General features: G+C 59.7%; 1 protein-coding gene across 5 annotated transcripts; it reads left to right on the forward strand.

Annotated features, from left to right (window-relative positions):
- The first annotated feature begins 536 nt into the window (after positions 1 to 536).
- On the forward strand, positions 537 to 18,114 carry Ppp1r12c (protein phosphatase 1 regulatory subunit 12C). Of its 5 annotated transcripts, none has more exons than XM_046430861.2 (22): positions 537 to 869; positions 4,267 to 4,397; positions 4,475 to 4,593; positions 10,224 to 10,383; positions 12,495 to 12,639; positions 12,730 to 12,804; positions 13,731 to 13,804; positions 13,874 to 14,001; positions 14,241 to 14,314; positions 14,524 to 14,700; positions 14,778 to 14,845; positions 15,366 to 15,446; positions 15,632 to 15,722; positions 15,868 to 15,951; positions 16,046 to 16,112; positions 16,276 to 16,361; positions 16,443 to 16,483; positions 16,589 to 16,685; positions 16,812 to 16,916; positions 17,149 to 17,199; positions 17,350 to 17,400; positions 17,473 to 18,114. In XM_046430861.2, the coding sequence occupies exons 1-22, from the start codon at positions 552 to 554 to the stop codon at positions 17,557 to 17,559; spliced, it is 2,310 nt and encodes a 769-aa protein (XP_046286817.1). In that variant the 5' UTR covers positions 537 to 551; the 3' UTR covers positions 17,560 to 18,114. The 5 variants fall into 5 exon arrangements, 4 of the variants coding, with proteins under 4 accessions (XP_046286817.1, XP_046286818.1, XP_046286819.1 ...); XM_046430862.2 differs by having other exon boundaries at positions 16,279 to 16,361; XM_046430863.2 differs by having other exon boundaries at positions 14,542 to 14,700.
- Positions 18,115 to 18,646: the final 532 nt, after the last annotated feature.

The raw sequence follows: 18,646 nt of genomic DNA on the forward strand, positions 1-18,646 counted from the left end.
CAGGACGCTGCCATCTCCCCGGCCCCCAGGCCCGCATAAATAAAGGCCCATAATAAAGTTGTTGAATATAAAGCTAGCCCGTCAGCGCGCCGGGGCTGGGGTGGGCGGAGAATCCCCGGCCTTTGTCCTTTTATATCTCACACTACGCTTCCCAGGATGCCGTGGGGCACCCTGTAGAGTCCGTTTCCCAGCGTTCCACGGTGCACGCCTTCCTCCAGGCGGATCCCGTTTGACGCTTTGGAGCCGCGACTTCCCAGCGTGCCTCCGCGTACAGCAAGCAGAGCAACTTGCGCCAGGGACTCCTTTTCCCAGCGATCCCCGCGGCCCGCTTCTGCCCCGCCCCTTCCCATCGGGCGTTTGGCTTCTCCGCCCTGCGAACTCCGTTTCCCTGCGCGCCCTGGGACGGCGTCGTGACGTCAGCGCGCCGGGCCACGGTCCCCAGGCGGAGCGCGGCGAACAGCAGTTCCCGGCGGCCCCCGGGGCGGGTGGCGGCGGCGGCTGTTCGGCGCAGAGCGCTCGCTCGCTCGCTCGCTGGGCGGGCGGGCGGCGCGATGTCGGGGGAGGACGGCCCGGCGGCGGGCCCGGGGGCGGCGGCGGCGGCCCGCGAGCGCCGGCAGGAGCAGCTGCGGCAGTGGGGGGCGCGGGCGGGCTCCGAGCCGGGCCCTGCGGAGCGGCGCGCCCGCACCGTCCGCTTCGAGCGCGCCGCCGAGTTCCTGGCGGCCTGCGCGGGCGGAGACCTGGACGAGGCGCGCCTGATGCTGCGCGCGGCGGACCCGGGCCCCGGCGCCGAGCCCGACCCTGCCGCCCCGCCGCCCGCCCGCGCAGTGCTCGACTCCACCAACGCCGACGGCATCAGCGCCCTGCACCAGGTCAGCGCCCGCCCTCGTCTGCGCCGCCCTGGCGTCCTCCCTCCCGGGCCCGAGCCACCGCTGCTCCCGGCACTGGCTTTTCAGTCTTGTGCTGCCCCGTCTTCCGGCCCGCTTTGCTAGCCCGCCTCGCCGGCCCGCCTCGAGCTTCCTTGTCCCTGTGCTGAGCAGCTCTCGCTGTCCTGGCCCCTGACACCTTGCGCGGTCCTCCGCAGGACGTGAGCCATCTCTGACAGCTCAGTCTGGCGGGTCGCACCATAGCCCTCTTCCCGACCCCGCTCGCCCTTCACTCGTCTGTGCCACCTCCACCGGTGCCACCTCTCTGCCATCTAGTCTGCCATCACTTTCCTACGGGTACCGCTTAGTTTTGCGGGTCTGCTGGCGTCCATGCCTACGCTGGCCTAGTTTCCCTTTTCAAGGCAGGTCCTACTTCCACGGAGCTGCATCCCCCTCTGTCGTGGGCCTGTGCTTCCTTCCTTCTGCGGCGCCTGGCCTGGCCACCTCCTTGGCTAGGCTCAGATCCTTCAGTGCCACCGTCAGGCTGCACCTATGCCACACTCCTCCTTTCCTTTGCCGCGGCTGTTGCTGCCCTAGGATCATCCCTCTCGGCCAGCGGCGTCTAAGCTCTGTACCTCGTTCCTCGAGGCACATCTTCCCTTGTAGGGTCACCTCCCATATCTGCTGTACCCTGGGACTCAGTTTCTCTCTTCCTTCTCCCTTTTCCTCCCAGCTGGGCCTTCTGTTGGGGTGTTTGTCCTCTGCATTCTCCCCTTTCCTTGGCACCCTCAAAGCATCCCACTTCTGACTTTGAGCTCCTTCTCTATTCTGTTGGTCATTTTGCCCAGACACCCTCCCCTTCTGTGGATTTGGGTCACCTCTCACTTTCTTCATTTGGGCAGCTTCCCCCTCTGAAGGCTTTGAACCCTGGTGTCAAGTCACCTCCCCAGGGGTTCTGGAGCCTCCCCCTCCAGAGCCCCTTGTCCCCTTAAAGACACCCTGCTTGCTGCCTGTGTCTTAGAGCTAGTGCCACTTTATGTTCCCAGGGTTTCCTCTGGTTCTGTTTGCTTCTGTATCAGGTTGGTGCCACCAGGAGCAGGATTGGCACAGAACGCCCCGTCCCCAGTCCTTCCTTCTGGGCTCCTGAACTGTTCAGCACCCCCTCCTGGCTGCAGCTTCCTTCTCTGGGGGCAGAGCCCATCTCCTCCCCTTTCTCGCCTTTTCGCCTTGCTAAGCCCCCTGTAGTTTGGTTACTGAAGAAAGCAGAGGAGACCCTGGAAAGAAAGCGTGGCTGAGGCGGGGCGTGGAGCTGGGAGGCTCCGCCAGACCTTCTCAGACTCCCAGGAAGAGCCAGAGCAGCCGCGCGCGCAGGCCTGATGCTGATCCAGCCCCTAGAGCCTTTCCTCTCTGTGCCTCCCTCAGCCCCTCCCCAGGAGGTTAGGGTGGGGGCAGCTCATGTATGGAGAGCTCCCTTCTTGGGGCTGGTGTGTCTGGCGTGTCACAGGTGTCCCCTGGGGAGACGCTGCGCCTTCCTTGCCTGCGGAAGCCCCAGTGCTGTGTGGGACATTTTCCTTCTCTGGAGCAGGCTCCCTCCCTGGGTCTGAGTTCTTTACCAGGCCAGGAGAAGGGTTCAGGCACCGGAGTCTCCCTTCCTTCTCCGTCTCCCGTGCCCTGGCTCCTCTTGGAGCTTCCCTGCGAGGGCTCCTTAGCCCCTTTCCTCTGCATCCCCCAGGCCCCAGGCAACCTCCTTTACTTGGACTCAGGGGGTCCCTCTTTCCTTTCCCACCAGGCGGCCTCCTAGACAAGTCTCCTCCGCCGCGAACCCTGGCGAGCCTACCCTCCGGGCTTTGCAGGAGGCCTGAAGGGTTGGGTGGTCTGAGGAGAGGGGAGTCTCCCTCAGCGTGGAGGCCAGTGAGAGCTGAGGTTCCATCAGGCCTGGGTGTGGGGGACCAGCTTCCTGGGACTGGCCTGGTGTTAGCACCAGGAATAACCTGGTGACTCCAGAGTTTGAGCTAGTTTTTCCACCTGGCGGAATCCTCCCTGAGCCTGGTCCCAAGCCCCCACTACCTGGCCGGCTATGTTCCTTGAGTGCTCCCGCCTCAGTCCTGCCTCAGGGTGGGCAAGACCGGTCCTCTCCTCCCTTCTCCCTGCTTGTGCACCAGTGGGTCTGGAGCAGTAGGGCTGTGAACCAGGATTCTTAGGTCTGAGCTGGGAGAGACTGGGGCCTGGATCCCGGGTCTGAGGGAGGAGGAACTGGGCCTGGACCCTGGGTCTGAGGGAGGAGGCTGGGCCTGGACCCCTGAGTCTGAGGGAGGAGGCTGGGCCTGGACCCCTGGGTCTGAGGGAGGAGGAACTGGGCCTGATTCTAGGTCCTTGGTGCCCAGGCCTCAGGCATCTTTCACATGGATGCCTGTGCCTGGCCAGGTCCTTGAAAGGGAAAGACCCATCTCCCTCCTTGCCCCCCCTCCCATCACCATGACAACCGCGTAGAAATAAACGGAGCCCAGAGTTCATCCCGTTCCCAGGGCACATGTGGCCCCCCTCTTGCAGCCTGAGTTTCCATGACTTCATGCTCTTGGCCCTCATAGCTGCCTCCCCTTTCTCCAGATGGGTAGTTTGGGAGAAGAGGGAGTTGGAGGGTTAATTTATTCTGAGGACTCAAAAGAGTTCATGCCCATCCCCTTTCCTTTGAACCCAGTTCAGGTCCCAGTGCTCACCCACATCCACATGGACTCCAGCCCCACTCCCTCCTCTGGCCCTCAGTGCTGTGCTGACTTGGTGCGGGCTCTGGTTTCCCTGAGCTTTCAGTTGCTCAGGGCAGGAGGATCAGAAAGGATGGCCAAGTGCACAGTAGGCCTCTGGCTGCTAGAGGGCCTTCTGCTTGGGCCTTAGGCACAGGGAACATGCCCCTTGTGGGAATCTTGCCCTCGAACCTGGTTGTCTTGGGGATGTGGTGACTTTACCAGCCTGGCAGAGTCCTGGCTCCCCTCAAGGATAGTCCCTGGGGGGTCTGCGGCCAAGTGTTCTCCAGCCTGGCTGGGCCTCACCCCTTAGAACACGGGAAGCCCTGTCTTGCAGGTAGTGAGTGTGGATTGTGCTCTGTCACAGTGCCATCGAGGCGTTCCATACAGGATGTGGTATCCTGTCCCTTCTCTATCTGGGTCCTGTTCAGGCTGCTGAAGTCCTCTTGTCTCCACTGAACTCTGGACACCCAGCTGGCTTAAACGGCTGGGTGACCAGAGGAGCCTCAGGGCCTGTGCTAGTGGCCATCAGGGCCCTTTTCTCCAGGGCCACTCTCACTGGACCCTGGGTCTGCTTCGTGGTCTTTTTCAGGAGTCCTGCCTTGCTGGGCCTCCATGCAGGACAAGGTGAGGCCCAACTGATGGGTTTGTCCCCACCCCAGGCCTGCATCGACGAGAACCTGGAGGTGGTGCGCTTCCTAGTGGAGCAGGGTGCCACTGTGAACCAGGCCGACAATGAGGGCTGGACACCCCTGCACGTGGCTGCCTCCTGTGGGTACCTGGACATTGCTAGGTGAGGCAGGGGGTGGGCAGGACCTGGACTGGGTGGTGGGCCCAGACCTGGCAGCCCTGACCTGCCCTTGCCTCCAGGTACCTTCTGAGCCATGGGGCCAACATTGCCGCCGTCAACAGTGATGGTGACCTGCCCCTGGACCTGGCCGAGTCGGACGCCATGGAGGGGCTGCTGAAGGCGGAGATCGCCCACCGAGGTGGGCCTCTGTGTTACATGCAGGTCGAGTGCTGCCGTATCAGGCTGCCTGGGTGCAGGCCCAGCCCACCTCCAGGCTTCTCTGGCATTTCTGTGCTTCTGTTTCCTGTTTGTGAAGTGGTGGGTTTAGTGCTTGTGCTTGGGGAGGTCTCCCAGGTTGCTGTGCACGGGAGAGCGCACCCCCTTGTTGGCTGCATGAGAGCCAGAGGTGGTGTGTTTTCTGAGGGGGAGCAGAGGCCTACAGGGGTCTTTGGGCACTGGTCTCCCCTGAGGTCTGAGGGTTGTGTACCCTGGGTTCTTCCAGTGGGGTTCAGGAGCCTGTTCAGTCTCTGTGTGGTAGCACTTGTGTCTCTCGGGAGGGGGTGTCCTGCTTAGAAAGGCTCTCCAGGGCTAGGTGAGGGTGCGAGTACCTCATCTTCCTGAGAAGTGTGTTCAGGGGCTGGTTGGTGTAAACTGAGGGGCCACAGCTCCCCAGTTCAGGGATAGAAGCAAGGATTTCCAGGAGCATGTTGGGTGGGGGATGCTGAGCAGCCCATTTTGGTCCCTGGGAGCAGGGGATACCTGAGGGATGCCCCCGGAGGAGCCCTGGTTGCAAGTGTGGCTTCTGCAGCCTGACTGGGCTTGGTTCCCAGTGCCACCTGTGGCCAGCTGTTTGACTCCAGTGTTCCTGAAGCTCGGCTTCTTTAGTTCATAAAGCAGGGACAATGCACCTGTCACCTTGTCAGGGCCCAGTGCGGGCACAGTGCTACCTGTGGGTCTGGAGGACCATTTGGGAGGTAAGGGAAGCTGGCGAGGAGCAGAAGCTGGAAGTGGTGCCCAGATTCCCGGCTCGTCTGCCTTGCACGTCTCTGCCGGGGTGGAGAGGCCTATGGGCTGGGCGCTGGCATGTTGAGCAGGTGGGATGGAGGCCATGGGAGGTTGGGAGCTGCCCTTGGGGCTCAGTGGGGGAGGCCATACCGTCAGCTGCAGAACTGGGCTCTCCCCTCCCGTCTCCTTACTTTATTTTGGAAAAACTTAATTCTCACAGAGGTAGTGTGATGAATGCCCGCGTAACCTCTGCTGATAGTCACTGTTTTAAAAGCAGTTTTTAAAGAAATAATTCACATATCCTGTAATCTACCCATTTGAAATGCACAATTCAGTGGTTTTTACTACATTCAGAGTTGTGCAGTCAGTATCATGAGAGGAACCCCACAGGCCTTAGCCCTCCCCCAGCTCCACCCCAAGCCCTAGGCACCCACTAGCCTGCTTTCTGAGTGGATGCCCCTCTTGGGCATCCCCAGGTGGGTCCAGTGTTGAGGGTCCTCTGATGGTGTGCATGCTCACACTCCCCTTCCCATCCTCCTTCTCACTTCCTTCTTCCCATACATAGAGACATAAACGCATTTCTTTTTTTCCTTTCCTCCCTCTCTCCATCCCATTTCTGAGCCACTTTGAGACTGCTGCAGATTGAACTCTTGGCCCCTGATACGCAGCTGGCGTCTCCAACAAGGACAGTCACTGCACACCCCTTGTAGGTCTTCACCTGGAGTCCCCAGACCTGGGGGTGGGGTGGGGCATGAACGTCCAACATTCTGTGTTATCTGAAGAAATGGCAGAAATTGTAGTTGACCCCAGCTTCTCAGAGGGGCCCACACTCCATTGCTGTGGGGCAAAGGAGAGGCTGAGGAACAATATATGGTTGGGAAATGTTGGCTTATAGGATTAGCCAGGAACAAAGGACAGTGGCACTACTGGAAGGACCTCAGCTACGGGGTTGGGCTGGGATGCTACCCCAAGACCACGGCCCCAAGTGTCAGGGCCTCTGCTGACAGTTGCAAGGCCTGGATTGCAGCCTGCACCCCAGCTGCAAAGAGGCTTTTGTCCCTCCTGCTGGCCCTCAGCATCCAGGAGATGGAGAATCCCCTGGGGACTGGTCCTCCTGACAGCTCCTTCTGTCCTAGGCAGCCGTCCCCTTCCCTGTTCCCCTTTCTGGGGCTGCTGTGCAGTGGAGGTTCCGACAGCAGGGGCCTAGGCCAGCTTACCTCAGGCCCCTGGTCCAGGGAGTGGAGTGCTGAGGCAGGCAGGGTGTTCTCCACCCTGGTGCAAGTCAGAAAAACGGTGCACACACTGCATTCACAGCACAGCCCTGAGCGACCTGACGGTGGATACATGAAATGCGACCCATTCACACCATGGGAACTCTTGACCTGAGGGCAGCCAGTAAAATGAGCCCAGTCCACAGACAGTCCCGGGTGATTTCCACTTCTGTGGGTAACCTTGAATCCCCTGCCAGCTAGGCGTGGTGGTCACGCCTATAACCCTGAAAACTCAGGGAGGTTGAGGCAGGAGGATCCTGTGTTCAAAAGCAGCCTCATCAACTTATCGACACCCTCTCTCAAAAAGTAAAAAGGGCTGTTGATTGGCTCAGTGGTTAAGCGTCCCTGGGTTCAATCCCTAATACAAACAAAAACAAAACCCCACAAAAACCCTCCCCAGAAAAATCAGAGCTGGGCATGGTGATGCCTGTCTGTAACCCCAGTGTCTGGGGAGGCTGAGGCAGGAGGATTACAAGTTCAAGGCCAGCTTTTGCAAGACCCTATCTCAAAAAATTAAAACATTTAAAAAAGTCATTCTAGTATTTTTGGCAGTGCCGAGAGGCTCAAGCCCACTCCAAAGACAGAATGGATGAAGCAGTGACCTACCAGTGGGTGATCTGAGCAGGGGACAGCAGACCTTTTCTGAAAAGGGCTGGACAGTAGACATTCCAGGGCTGATGTCTTGACTGGTCTCCCAGCTGCTGCAGAGGGAAGAGGGCCTGGGTCATGTGAGAAAGAACAGGCATGGGTGGCTGTGTGCCACTAAGGCTCCGCCTGCAAACATAGGTGGCCTCTGGAACAGGCTGGCTGTGGAGGTGCTGAGGCACAATGGGGTCTCGGGAGGCACGAGTGGGCCCTCGGTTTCCATCTGGGATGACCAGAACGCTGAGGCCTGGGTAGTAGCACTGGTTGCACACTTGGTGGATATCCCCAAAGGACTCTGCCCTTTCAAATAGGGAAATGGTGTGTTTTGTCTTGTTTGTTTTACCACCACCATGAGAAGCGAAAAACAAAACGGGTGCCCGTGCCTGCAGACCACAGTTTGCCAACGCTAAGCAAGAGACCTCACCAACACCTCAGCAAAGGTTGAGGGAGCAGAGTGAGTTAGAGAAGGCGACACACGCACACGTGTGCATGCTTGTGCTTGGCACGCTGCTGGCCAAGTAGAAAGTGAACTCCGCCTTCCCCTCCCTGTGGGAGAACTTGTGTCCCAACAGGGGGCTCCACTGAGGAAGGGGTGGGGTGAGGGGGTGTGTCCAGTGTCACCCCAGTGTTCTCCAGGACCCTCCAGGCACCAGATGGCTCTAGCCAAGGAGACAGGCCTGAAGTCACTGTCCCTGCAGTCACCCAGAAGGCCCGACTGACCATCTTGGAGCTGAGACCTAGAGCCTGGGTGGATTTGGCCTCCATAGGACCAGGACAGTATCACAGTTTCCAGGATTGCATGTGTTGGATCCCATTTATTGGTTTATGGCAGAAGTTTGCCATATGTAGTCAGGGCACAAGCAACAGCATATATTCATTGTGGCAAACTCGGGGGCCAGAGGGAGTGGAGTGAGATTGGGATAAGGCACACAGCCCTCATGTTGGCTCTGTGATATTTATATTTTTGGTACTGGGGATTGAACCCAGGGGTGCTTAACCATTAACATTCTGTGTTAATGGTTTTCTTTTTCCTTTTCTTTTTCGAGACAAGGTCTTAGGGTCATGACTGGCTGTGGACTTGTGATCCTCCTGCCTCAGCCTCCAGAGTCACTGGGATTACATGAGTGCATCACCATGCCCCACTGTAATATTTACTTTTTAAGCTGGTGGTGGTACATGAGGGTTCTTTGCAATTGCCATCCAGGGGAAATGCAATGTAGTGACCAAAAGACTAAAATTTTAAGTTGATGCATTTTTATTTATTTTTTTAAATTTTTTTATTGTTGGTTGTTCAAAACATTACAAATTTCTTGATATATCATATTTCACACTTTGATTCAAGTGGGTTATGAACTCCCATTTTTACCCCATATACAGATTGCAGAATTACATCAGTTACACATAAGTTGATGCATTTTTAACAATAAAAAGAAACTGGGGTGCCAGGCATGGAGGGACAGACCTATAATCCCAGGATTTTGGAAGGCCGAGGCAGGAAGATTGCAAATTCAAGGCCAGCCTAGGCAATTTAGTAAGACCCTGTCTCAAAATATAAAAAGGTTTGAGGACATAGCTCAGTGGTTCAATCCCCAGCACTGCAAAGAAAAAAAAAACATTAATCTTAATAATTTATCTTAGGGCTAGGGATGTACTGAGTGGTAGACTGCTTGCCTAGCATGCATCGTACCCTAGGTTCCCTGCTTCAGAAGTAAACAAGCCAGGTGCAGTAGCCACACTTGTAAACCTAGCAACTTGGGAAGTTGAGATGGGAGGAATGAAAGTTTAAAACCAGCCTCAGCAATTTAGTGAGAGCCTGTCTCAAAAAGAGCTGGGCACAGTGGCACACACCCGTAATCCCAGCGGCTCAGGAGGCTGGGGCAGGAGGATGGTGAGTTCAAAGCCATTTTTAGTACTTAGTGAGACCCAGTATCTAAATATAAAAAAGGATGGGGATGTGGCTCAGTGGTTAAGTGTTCTGGGTTTAATCCTGGTAACAAAATACATACAGCTGGAAATGTGGCTCAGTGGTTAAGTGCCCCTGGGCTCATACCCAAATGCCTAAATAAAGAAATGCTTATTTAGTTCAGTATACCCCAAATATTGTTTCATATTGTAATCAGTTTTAAAAAAACTTCATGAGCCACGGGGTATGATGGTGCACACCTCCCAATGGCTTGGGAGGCTGAAGCAGGAGGATAGTGAGTTCAAAGCCAGCCTCAGCAATAGAGAGGCACTAAGCATCTCAGTGAGACCCTATCTCTAAATAAAATACAAAGTAGGGCTGGGGATGTGGCTCAGTGGTTGAGTGCCAAGTTCAATCCCTGGTACTGCAAAAAGGAAAAACTTAATGGCATGGTCTCCTTACCAACACTGCAACCACACACAATAGGCCAGGATAGTCGTCCCAGGGAAGAAATAGTCCCTAGAAAGATACCTGTTCGCCTCCCATCTCTGGAGGTGCTCTTGACAGCGGACGGTGGGTCAGCCGGCCCCTTGAGCCTGCCTGGAGCCATGCGCAGCCAGCTTTTCAGTGTTCTGGCCTCGGGAGCCTGTGCCTGTATTAGCAGCCCGCGGAGCTGTCTGCTCTACCTGTTGGTGGGCAGTGCAGTTGCGGGTGGTGAGTAGCGGGGCACGTGCCCAGCGTGTGGCGATCTGCTTGGTGTCACACTCCTACCCGCTGTGCTTGGGTTGGGTTGTGGTGATGCAGGGTGGGTGCCCACCAAGCCTGGGTTTGCTCAATGAGCGCTGGGTTTTCCTTTGCAAAGAGTGAAGGCGGCTCCCTGACTGGATGGGAGAAGGGCCAGGCGCTCAGCAGCCTGCCAGAGACCCTGGGGGCGCACAGGGCTGGCCCTTCCTGCTGATCTGCGGCCACGCACAGGCCCACCTGTTACCCCTTCTCGTGCTCCAGGTGTGGATGTGGAGGCAGCCAAGCGGGCCGAGGAGGAGTTGCTGCTCCATGACACCAGGTGCTGGCTGAACGGGGGCGCCATGCCCGAGGCCCGGCATCCCCGCACGGGGGCCTCTGCCCTGCACGTGGCCGCCGCCAAGGGCTACATCGAGGTGATGAGGTGAGCCAGCCGCAGCCCTCTGCCGTCTCTGGCTCCTGTGCTGCTGTACTTTTCTTTGCGACTTCCAGGCCGCACCTGCGAGTTCCCCCTGAACACCGCTGAGCTGCACCGTGGTCTTTTCATTGTCATTCACTGTGAACTTTAACATCTGTGATCTTTCTTTGATCTGTGGATTTAGAAGTGGGTCCTTAATTTTCAAGTTTGCGGAAGTTTCTAATTATCATTTCATTACTGATCTCCTGGCTTAATTGCACTATGTGGCCAGAAAACTAAATCCGAGCCAGGCACGTGGCACACACCTGTAATCCCACCTCCTGGGGAGGCTGAGACAGGAGGATCACGAGTTTAAAGCCAGCCTTAGCAATGGCGAGGTGCCGGGCAACTCAGTGAGACTCTGTCTCAATACAAAATACACACACACACACACAAATAGGGCTGGGGATGTGGCTCAGTGGTCAGGTGCCCATGAGGTCGATTCCCAGTACCAGAAAAAAAGAGAAAAGAAAATGGACCCTGTATGACCCAGCTGTCCTGTTTGTGGTATTTGAATTATACCAGGGTGTGTAAGCTGGGCAAGAACTGCACTACCAGGTGTGGCATTTGTGCTGGGCTCATGGTGGCCATGTAAATGTGCTGTTAGACCTTCCGTGTCCCAGAAGTGTGTCCCCTTATTCTCTCAGGCACTGTGAAAGGTGTGTTGCAATTTCTCACTACAAGACAAACATGGTGGCACTTGCCTGTGATCCCAGCTGCCCAGGAGACTGAGGCAGGAGGATCACAAATTTGAGGCTAGCCTTTGTAACTTAGCCAGACTCTGTCTCAAAGTGGAAAGAAAGGGCTGAGGTGTAAGGTGTAGCTCAGTGGTGTAGTGCTGGCCTAGCGCGCATGAGGCCCTTGGTTCAGTGCACAGTGTTGCTAAACCACAGGACAAGTGGAGAGTAGCAGTAAGCTCGTCTCTGATACCTGTTAGGTGCTGGGGGCACGGTGATGGGATAGATCTGGGCCCGCTGGGGAGACGTGCTGGGTTCCGCCTTTCTGCTCAGGGGCCTTCCTGTGCTCTGTAGCACGTTAAGCTGCATCCTGGCCCATGAGATGCCAGAAGCACATCCCCCAGGTGTGAGAAGTGGCTCTGGACACTGTCCCATGTCCTCTGGGGGTGGCAGCATTCCAGTTGATGGCCGTGACTTGGAAGTGTACACTAGGGACAGGGAAGATGAGTGCGATGGGAGAGGCCTGCGTGGGATTTGGTGGTCAGGAGGCAGCTGGTGAGAGGGGTCACCTGCTGCAGGCCCCGGCACAGGCACCAAGTGGGCGGACAGCCAGTGCAGGCCCAAGGCACAGGTGCGTGGAGACACGGAAGCCAGGGGTCCAATACAGCCTGCGGGAGGCAAGTGGCAGAGTCTGCAGGGCCCACAGAGTGCCTGGAGTCCAGCCACCGGGGGTCATCCCCAGCTGCCTTTCTTACGACAGACTCAAACTAGGCTCCTCCTACCCTGTTTTGAATTTGAGGCATTCTCTGGCCTCACAATCCTGCCTGTGGCCTTGACTGAGCTGTTGGGGACATGACCCTTTGCTGGTGAGCTGGCTTGGCCAGGAGTTGCTGGGCCAGGCTATTCTGCAGTCAGGGGGTCTCCTGCACCTGGTGGGATATGAGCGGTCCTGCCCTACCCCTAAGCCATGGCATCCAGCGGAGCCTCCAGCCGTGTGGTGTGTGAGCATCACACCACTGAGCACCACTGCCCAAGCCAGCGGGGTCCCAGCATTCAGGCCCCAAGATGGCCCCTTTGGGGGGGGGGGGTCTCTTCTTCACAGGCTGGAGGCCTGAAAGGGGGAGCCTTGCACCCACCTCCTCTGGGGCTGCCCCTGGATCCCATACCAGCTGACCTGAAAAGTTTCCTCTCTGGGCATGAGGACCAGGCTCCAGAGGCTGGCCAGGGTGGGTGGCCCAGGGTCCTTTGGCGGGAGAAGCCTGGGCAGTGGCTGTTCCCCAGTGGATCCAGGAGTGCTGGGATATAGTACGGACTGGTACCATGGCCACAGCACAGCTGGCTTGTCAGCCCTTAGCCCAGACATCCCACTGTGGTCCTTGACCCCAACCTCCCCGTCCCCAGGCTGCTCCTGCAGGCAGGCTATGACCCAGAGCTCCGGGATGGGGATGGCTGGACTCCTCTGCACGCGGCGGCCCACTGGGGCGTGGAGGACGCCTGCCGCCTGCTGGCCGAGCACGGTGGCGGCATGGACTCTCTGACCCATGCGGTGAGGCCAGTGCCCAGGCGGTGGCGGGTGGGGTGGGAGAGAGGTGCCTGCCCCTCATTTGTCATCTGTTCCTCTCCTCCCCCCACCCAGGGGCAGCGTCCCTGTGACCTGGCTGATGAGGAAGTGCTGAGCCTGCTGGAGGAGCTGGCCCGGAAACAGGAGGACGTGAGTCTCAGGCCAGGTCCCTCCTTTCTCAGCAGCTCCAGGGAGGCGGCTGGGGAGGACCGCCTCGTGCCCTGACACTCTCTGCCACAGAGTGCTCTTCCTGCCTGGTGACCCAGCTCCAGCAGAGGACTGTGAATGGGGCACAGCTGCAGCTAGAGGAGGGGGGTGAGGGGCACAGTGCTTCCTGCTACCTAGTGGCAGGCAGAGGGATGCTGTGGGGGCTGTGTGCCTTGCTCAGGGCCAGCTCTGAGGCCTGTCACCCCAGTTGTCCCCAGCCAGCCCCAGGCGGGCCTCATTGCTGGGAAACAGTGTAGAGGAGGCGTGGGCCACTGTGGGATGCCAGATGGCCTGGGCACGGGCCTGGGGTGCTGGGGAACACTTTCTGGAGGACAGCCCCTGGAGCACTCAGCACTTCCCCTGGGTGAAGGTGCAGAGGAGGACAACAGCAGCCTGGGATGCTCTGTCCTCTGCTCACCAGGGCTGACCCTGGGGCAAGCCCTGAGCTGGGGGCCAGGACTACCTGTCCATCCCGGGGGCAGCAAGGGTTGGGCTAGTGTCCTGGTGTGTGAGGACAGGGAGAAGGGTTGAGCAGGTGTCCCTGGGAGCCAGAAAGTCCCTTTTCTGGAGACCGGAGGCTAATCCTGGGGTGGGTGCACGTGAGGACAGGTGTCAGCACCTGCCTGTGGCAGCTCTGGTCTGCTGGACCAGGGCACCTCCTCTTCAGGTGCTGCTTGGCCAGGTGTAGGCCACTTGAGTAAATCACAGATCCTCCACTGCCCAAGAAACAGCTCTCTGTGGTTGGTGCACCCTGCATGAGATGCCCCTGGCAACACTGGGACCACGGCTGTGTGGTGGCCCTCGGGTTGGGAGGTGTGACACAGGGCCAGCCAGCACCATCTGCCAGCAGTCTCCTTCCCTCCTTGCAGCTTCGGAACCAAAAGGAGGCATCTCAGAGCAGGGGCCAAGAGCCCCAGGTGCCCTCCAGCACCAAGCACAGGAGGTAGGCAGAGGAGCCCCAGGGGAGGACGGCCCCCTGGGCGCGGTCACCCACACCTTCTCCTATCCCCAGGAGCTCTGTGTGTCGCCTGAGCAGCCGTGAGAAGATCTCCCTCCAGGATCTGTCCAAGGAGCGCAGGCCTGGTGGGGCAGGGGGGCCTCCCATCCGGGATGAGGATGAGGGAGAAGAAGGCCTCACAGGTGGGGCCATAGTCTAGACCCCTGGGTCTGAGGGAGGAGGGCTGGGCCTGGACCCCTGGGTCTGAGGGAGGAGGCTGGGTCTGTACCCCTGGGTCTGAGGGAGGAGGCTGGGCCTGGACCCCTGGGTGTGAGGGAGGAGGCTGGGCCTGGACCCCTGGGTCTGAGGGAGGAGGGGCTTGGATCTCGGATTATCAGCAGCTGGTAATTGTGTAACTTCCACCCATGTTCCCACACCACAGAGCCACCCCCTACAGAACCCAGAACCCTCAATGGCGTGTCCTCCCCACCTCCACCTAGCCCTACGAGCCCTCTGGTTAGTGTGGGTGTCCAGAGGTCCTGGGAGGCCATAAAGCCTGTTGGCCTCTGGGCAGAGTGGGTGGGTTGAGACTGTCCACACATCCTGGACAACTGAGTGCCTTTTCTGGTGGCTCCTCCAGAGCTGGTGGGAGTGGGGGTTTGTCATGGACCTCCTGGGGTCAGCACTGGGAGCCTCTGAGGAGAGGGTCTTTCTCCATAACCCAGACCTCCTTCTTCGCCCAGCCGCCCAAAGAGACCCCCTTCTCCAGGCGCTTTCACCTGCAGAAGACAGGGAGCTCGGGTGCTCTGGGTCCCCCGGAACGGCGGGGAGCCGAGGCAGCCCCTGGGGCCGGGCTGCAGCGGTCAGCCTCCTCCTCCCAGCTGGAAGGGACCACTGCTCAGGTAGGCAAGTGAGGTGGGCAGGGACAGCCCTGCCTCCCCAGGAGATACCCTCTCTTGCTCTCCTCCTCTCTCTGCAGGCCACAGAGCCTCATCTGGCCAGAATTCCCCTGACTCCGTCACGGAAGGTGCCAGAGCCCTCTCCACTGTGAGCTCCAGGGGACCCTGGGCGGGGGGACAGCAGGTCTGGGTCCCAGGCCTAGCAGCAGCATCCTGAGCAAGTCCATTTGCTCCCTGGGCTACTTTTTCTCCTCCCCCGACACTGCCTCGGTTCCCTTTGGCAAGTCAAGTACAAGCTCAGAACTTGAGGTCCACTGTGACCTGCTGGCCTCTCCCTCTCCTGCTCCAGGGCCTTTGCTCTGCCTCCCCTCACATACTGGGGCTTCCCCCTCCTCCCCTTGGGGTCTCTCTTCACATGTCCCCACTACCTGAGTCCCTCCTGGTCCTCCCCTGTCTCTTTCATCCAGTGCAGCCGCTCAGCTTTCGCTCAGCTTTCGCTCAGCTTTTGGGCTGTTGCCTGCCTGGTGCCCCTGCTCAGAGCTGAGTGTCCCAGCCGCCATGACTGGGCTCTTGACTCCACTGGAGTAGTCCTTGGGGAGGGAATGGATCCACACGGCCTGGGGCTGCCCAGCGTCCTCCTTCCTCAGTAACTCCTCTCCCTCCTGCAGGAGAGAGCCTGGATCCCCAGTGAAGCCACATGTCCCCTCAGCCTCTGCCGCATCCCCAGCTGACTCCCGGGACCGTAGAAGGTAGAGGGGCCAGGGCAGGGAGCCCTGCGAGGGGGAAAAGTACATTGCCCAGGAGCCCCAGGCTCTGGGGGCTCTGAGGGACACCAAGTCCCAGGGCTTGTTGGGAAGTCCTCTATACTTGACGCCTGGAGAGGGAAGGGGGACAGCTCCAAGAAATGCTCCCTGAGGTCTGGTCCTTCACGCAGGTCCTACCAGATGCCTGTGCGGGATGAGGAGTCTGAGTCCCAGCGGAAGGCTCGCTCCCGCCTCATGCGCCAGTCTCGGAGGTCCACCCAGGTGTGGGGGGCTGACTGCGCTCCGGGCCTGGGGCTGCGGGAGGAGGGCTGGGGTCTGAGCCCCTGGGGCCTGAGGGGTGGGGGCGGGTCTGGACTCCCGGGTCAGGTGGCCAGGGCTGGGGCCCACTCTGCCTTCTCTCTGCCAGGGTGTGACTCTGACAGACCTAAAGGAGGCTGAGAAGGCTGCAGGGAGGGCCCCAGAGCCAGAGCAGTCGCCCCTGCCCGGCCTGGTGAGCAGGGTGCAGGGTCGGCCCTGGCGGGTGGCAGTGGGCGGCAGAGGGCGGTGCAGACGCATCCAGCTGACTCCCACTCCTTCCCCGGCAGGAGCCTGCCCCGTCCCCCAGGCCCCGAGTCCCTGGAGTGGAGGACTCTGAGGGCCCTGCCCAGAGAGGTGAGTTCTGCTTCCCGCTGGCCACCTGCGCTCTTCCCCCTGGCCTTCGTGCTTCCTGGGGCAGAACCCAGGGCGCCCCTCACGGGGGGGGGGGGCGGGGGGGGCTCCTCACCGCGGGGGGTCTCCTGCAGAGGCTTCTGGGCTGATTCCTGCCCCTCCCCAGCAGAGGCGCCCGACGGGCAGGGCCAGGGACCAAGGGCAGCCAGGGACTACCCGAAGGTCGGCAAGGAGCGGAGGGGCCCCGCGGAGGTGAGGGCGCTCAGGTGGACCTGGGGGCGGGCGGGCGGTGCCCCCTCCATGTCCGGTTGAACCCCCCTCGCCCTTCCTCAGGGGGAGGAGGCGGAGCCGGCAGACGGCAGCCCCGAGTGCAGGTACGCGCTGGTGGACGGGGCTGGGCGGATGGGGGCTGTCTGCGGGCTGCGCCTTGGTGACCTGTGACCTCAAAGCCTGTGACGCCTGCCCGCCTCCCATTCCAGTATTCCCGATGGCGGCCCCTCAGCCCGCAGGCAGCGCGTGCAGCGTGACCACCTGGAGCCCGAGCCCGAGCCCGACCCTGAGGGGGGATTCCGGAAGGTGCGAGAACCCACCCCACTTGTGTTCACCTGCCCACCGCCCTGGCCCTGTTCAAGCTCCACCTGCTGGAGGCCCTGCCCTTCCCTGGCCCCCGCCCTGACCTTGCTGGCCTTCTCCGCACCCCAGCTGTATGCAGAGCTGCGCAGGGAGAACGAGCGCCTTCGTGAGGCCCTGACTGAGACCACGCTGCGGCTGGCACAGCTCAAGGTGGAGCTGGAGCGGGCCACGCAGGTGAGAGTGCCAGGCTGCAGCAGCAGGGGCCAGCGCACCCGGGACTGGGCCTCTGGGCTGGGTCCCCAGCTACAGCTCCGGCTTCCATCTGGGCCTAGCTTTTATGCGGCCTGCCATGTCCCTGGCTTCCGCCTGACCTAAGGACAGGAAGGCCTGGGCCAGCATCCTGCACTGTCCTCACCACAGCAGGCCCTAGGTCTTCCTGACCCTGTGCCTTCTCTGTTCTGGCCAGCGGCAGGAACGCTTTGCTGAGAGGCCGGCCCTCCTGGAGCTGGAGAGATTTGTGAGTGGGGGCAGCTGGGGTGGGAGCTACCGTGTCCCCAGCCTTAACCCCTGTGGGTCTGGACCAGGAGGGCCACACCGACCTGCCCCCTTGTCTGCCCCGCCCTGAGTTCTCAGCCCACTGGCTTCTGACCTTGCCTGCTGATTCCAGGAGCGCAGGGCCCTGGAGCGGAAGGCCGCGGAGCTGGAGGAGGAGCTGAAGGTGGGTGCTGGGATGCTGTGGGCGGGTCACAGCCTGCCCAGGGCTGCCCGCTGATTCTGTTCCATGACCCAGGCCTTGTCTGATCTCCGGGCTGACAACCAGCGGCTCAAGGACGAGAACGCAGCACTGATCCGGGTCATTAGCAAACTGTCCAAGTGACTTGGAGGACTTTTCCCGCACCCGTATTTATACAGCTGCTTCTGCCACACGCACCCTTCCCCGAGTGAACACGAGTGACAGGGCTCCAGGGGAAGTCACTGAGAAGCCATACTGCCTCTTGGGGCCTCAAGACTGGGAGGGAAGCTCAGAGTTCCCAGGAGCCAAGGGGGCCATCTGAGGCCAGGATGGAGGTGGGAGGCTGAGCCAGGTAGGGGGATGTTGCCAAGAGGGGACTGGGGCCAGAAATGGGACCAGGAAGGACACAGGACCAAGAATTGCCAGGGTAGTAGTCAGGACCAGAGTGGCTGTCCCGGTGGTCCCCACCTCACGTGTGATGCCACCCCAGCACTCTCCCCCTCCCGAGCAGGGATCCAGCAGTGTGCCAAGAGATCCACCGGCCTCCGCCAGGTGGGCCTGTATATAGGGTCCATGTGCAATAAGGAGGGACGTCTTCTGTTTTTTGCTGCCCCCTCCTCACCCATTGTCTGGGGAGGGGGCGAAGGTATTTTCAAGATAAAGCACAGGCACCACAAATAAAAGTCGTGATGTTGCCAATGGCTTTGTCCCAGCTGGTGCTGGTCTCCTGCTTCTGTGCCCAGGTTGTGTGTGTCTGTGACCAAACCAGTGGGCCAGTTGGGGGTGGGGTGCTGAGGGTTAGGTGCTCACGGAGTGGGGTGGCCACTTCGGAAAGAGTAACCGGCTGGAGCAAAGACCCCAGACCAGGCTAACATGACCACTGGCAAGGTGGGCAGGCTCACCTGGGAAGGACCACTATCCCTGAGCACAGCTGAGGGACTCAGGGTTGCCACAATCCCTTGGAAGCAAGTCCCATTTAAAATGAGGGGTGATTGACAGGGAAGTCTGGGGTCTGGGCTTCTCGGAGGGAGGCGGCTGGCAGGAGAGTGGTCCTGCAGTGGTGTCTTCTAAGATGGGCTTTGCACGTGTGCCTGCTCGGCAAATTCTGGCCACATCCTATGGGCCAGGTCCTGTTCTGCCTGCTGGTGTTCAGTGGTGGACAAACCAGATGAAGATCTAGTTTGCTCCAGGGACAACATGGACATATTTCATCCAGTGTTCAGGGCCACTC

The sequence above is a fragment of the Marmota monax genome, unplaced genomic scaffold, assembly GCF_021218885.2.
Source record: "Marmota monax isolate L192 unplaced genomic scaffold, Marmota_monax_Labrador192_F-V1.1 WCK01_AAM20220418_F8-fsc00215, whole genome shotgun sequence".
In the NCBI taxonomy this organism is placed as follows: domain Eukaryota; kingdom Metazoa; phylum Chordata; class Mammalia; order Rodentia; family Sciuridae; genus Marmota; species Marmota monax.

What these genes read in the sequence shown, in the direction of transcription:
- Ppp1r12c (XM_046430861.2), top strand. Translation starts at nt 552, where the DNA reads ATGTCGGGGGAGGACGGCCCGGCGGCGGGCCCGGGGGCGGCGGCGGCG. An exon ending in TGGCCCGGAAACAGGAGGAC is followed by an intron (nt 12,805 to 13,730) that starts GTGAGTCTCAGG and finishes CCCTCCTTGCAG; the next exon opens with CTTCGGAACCAAAAGGAGGC. An exon ending in AGCTGGAGCGGGCCACGCAG is followed by an intron (nt 16,917 to 17,148) that starts GTGAGAGTGCCA and finishes TGTTCTGGCCAG; the next exon opens with CGGCAGGAACGCTTTGCTGA.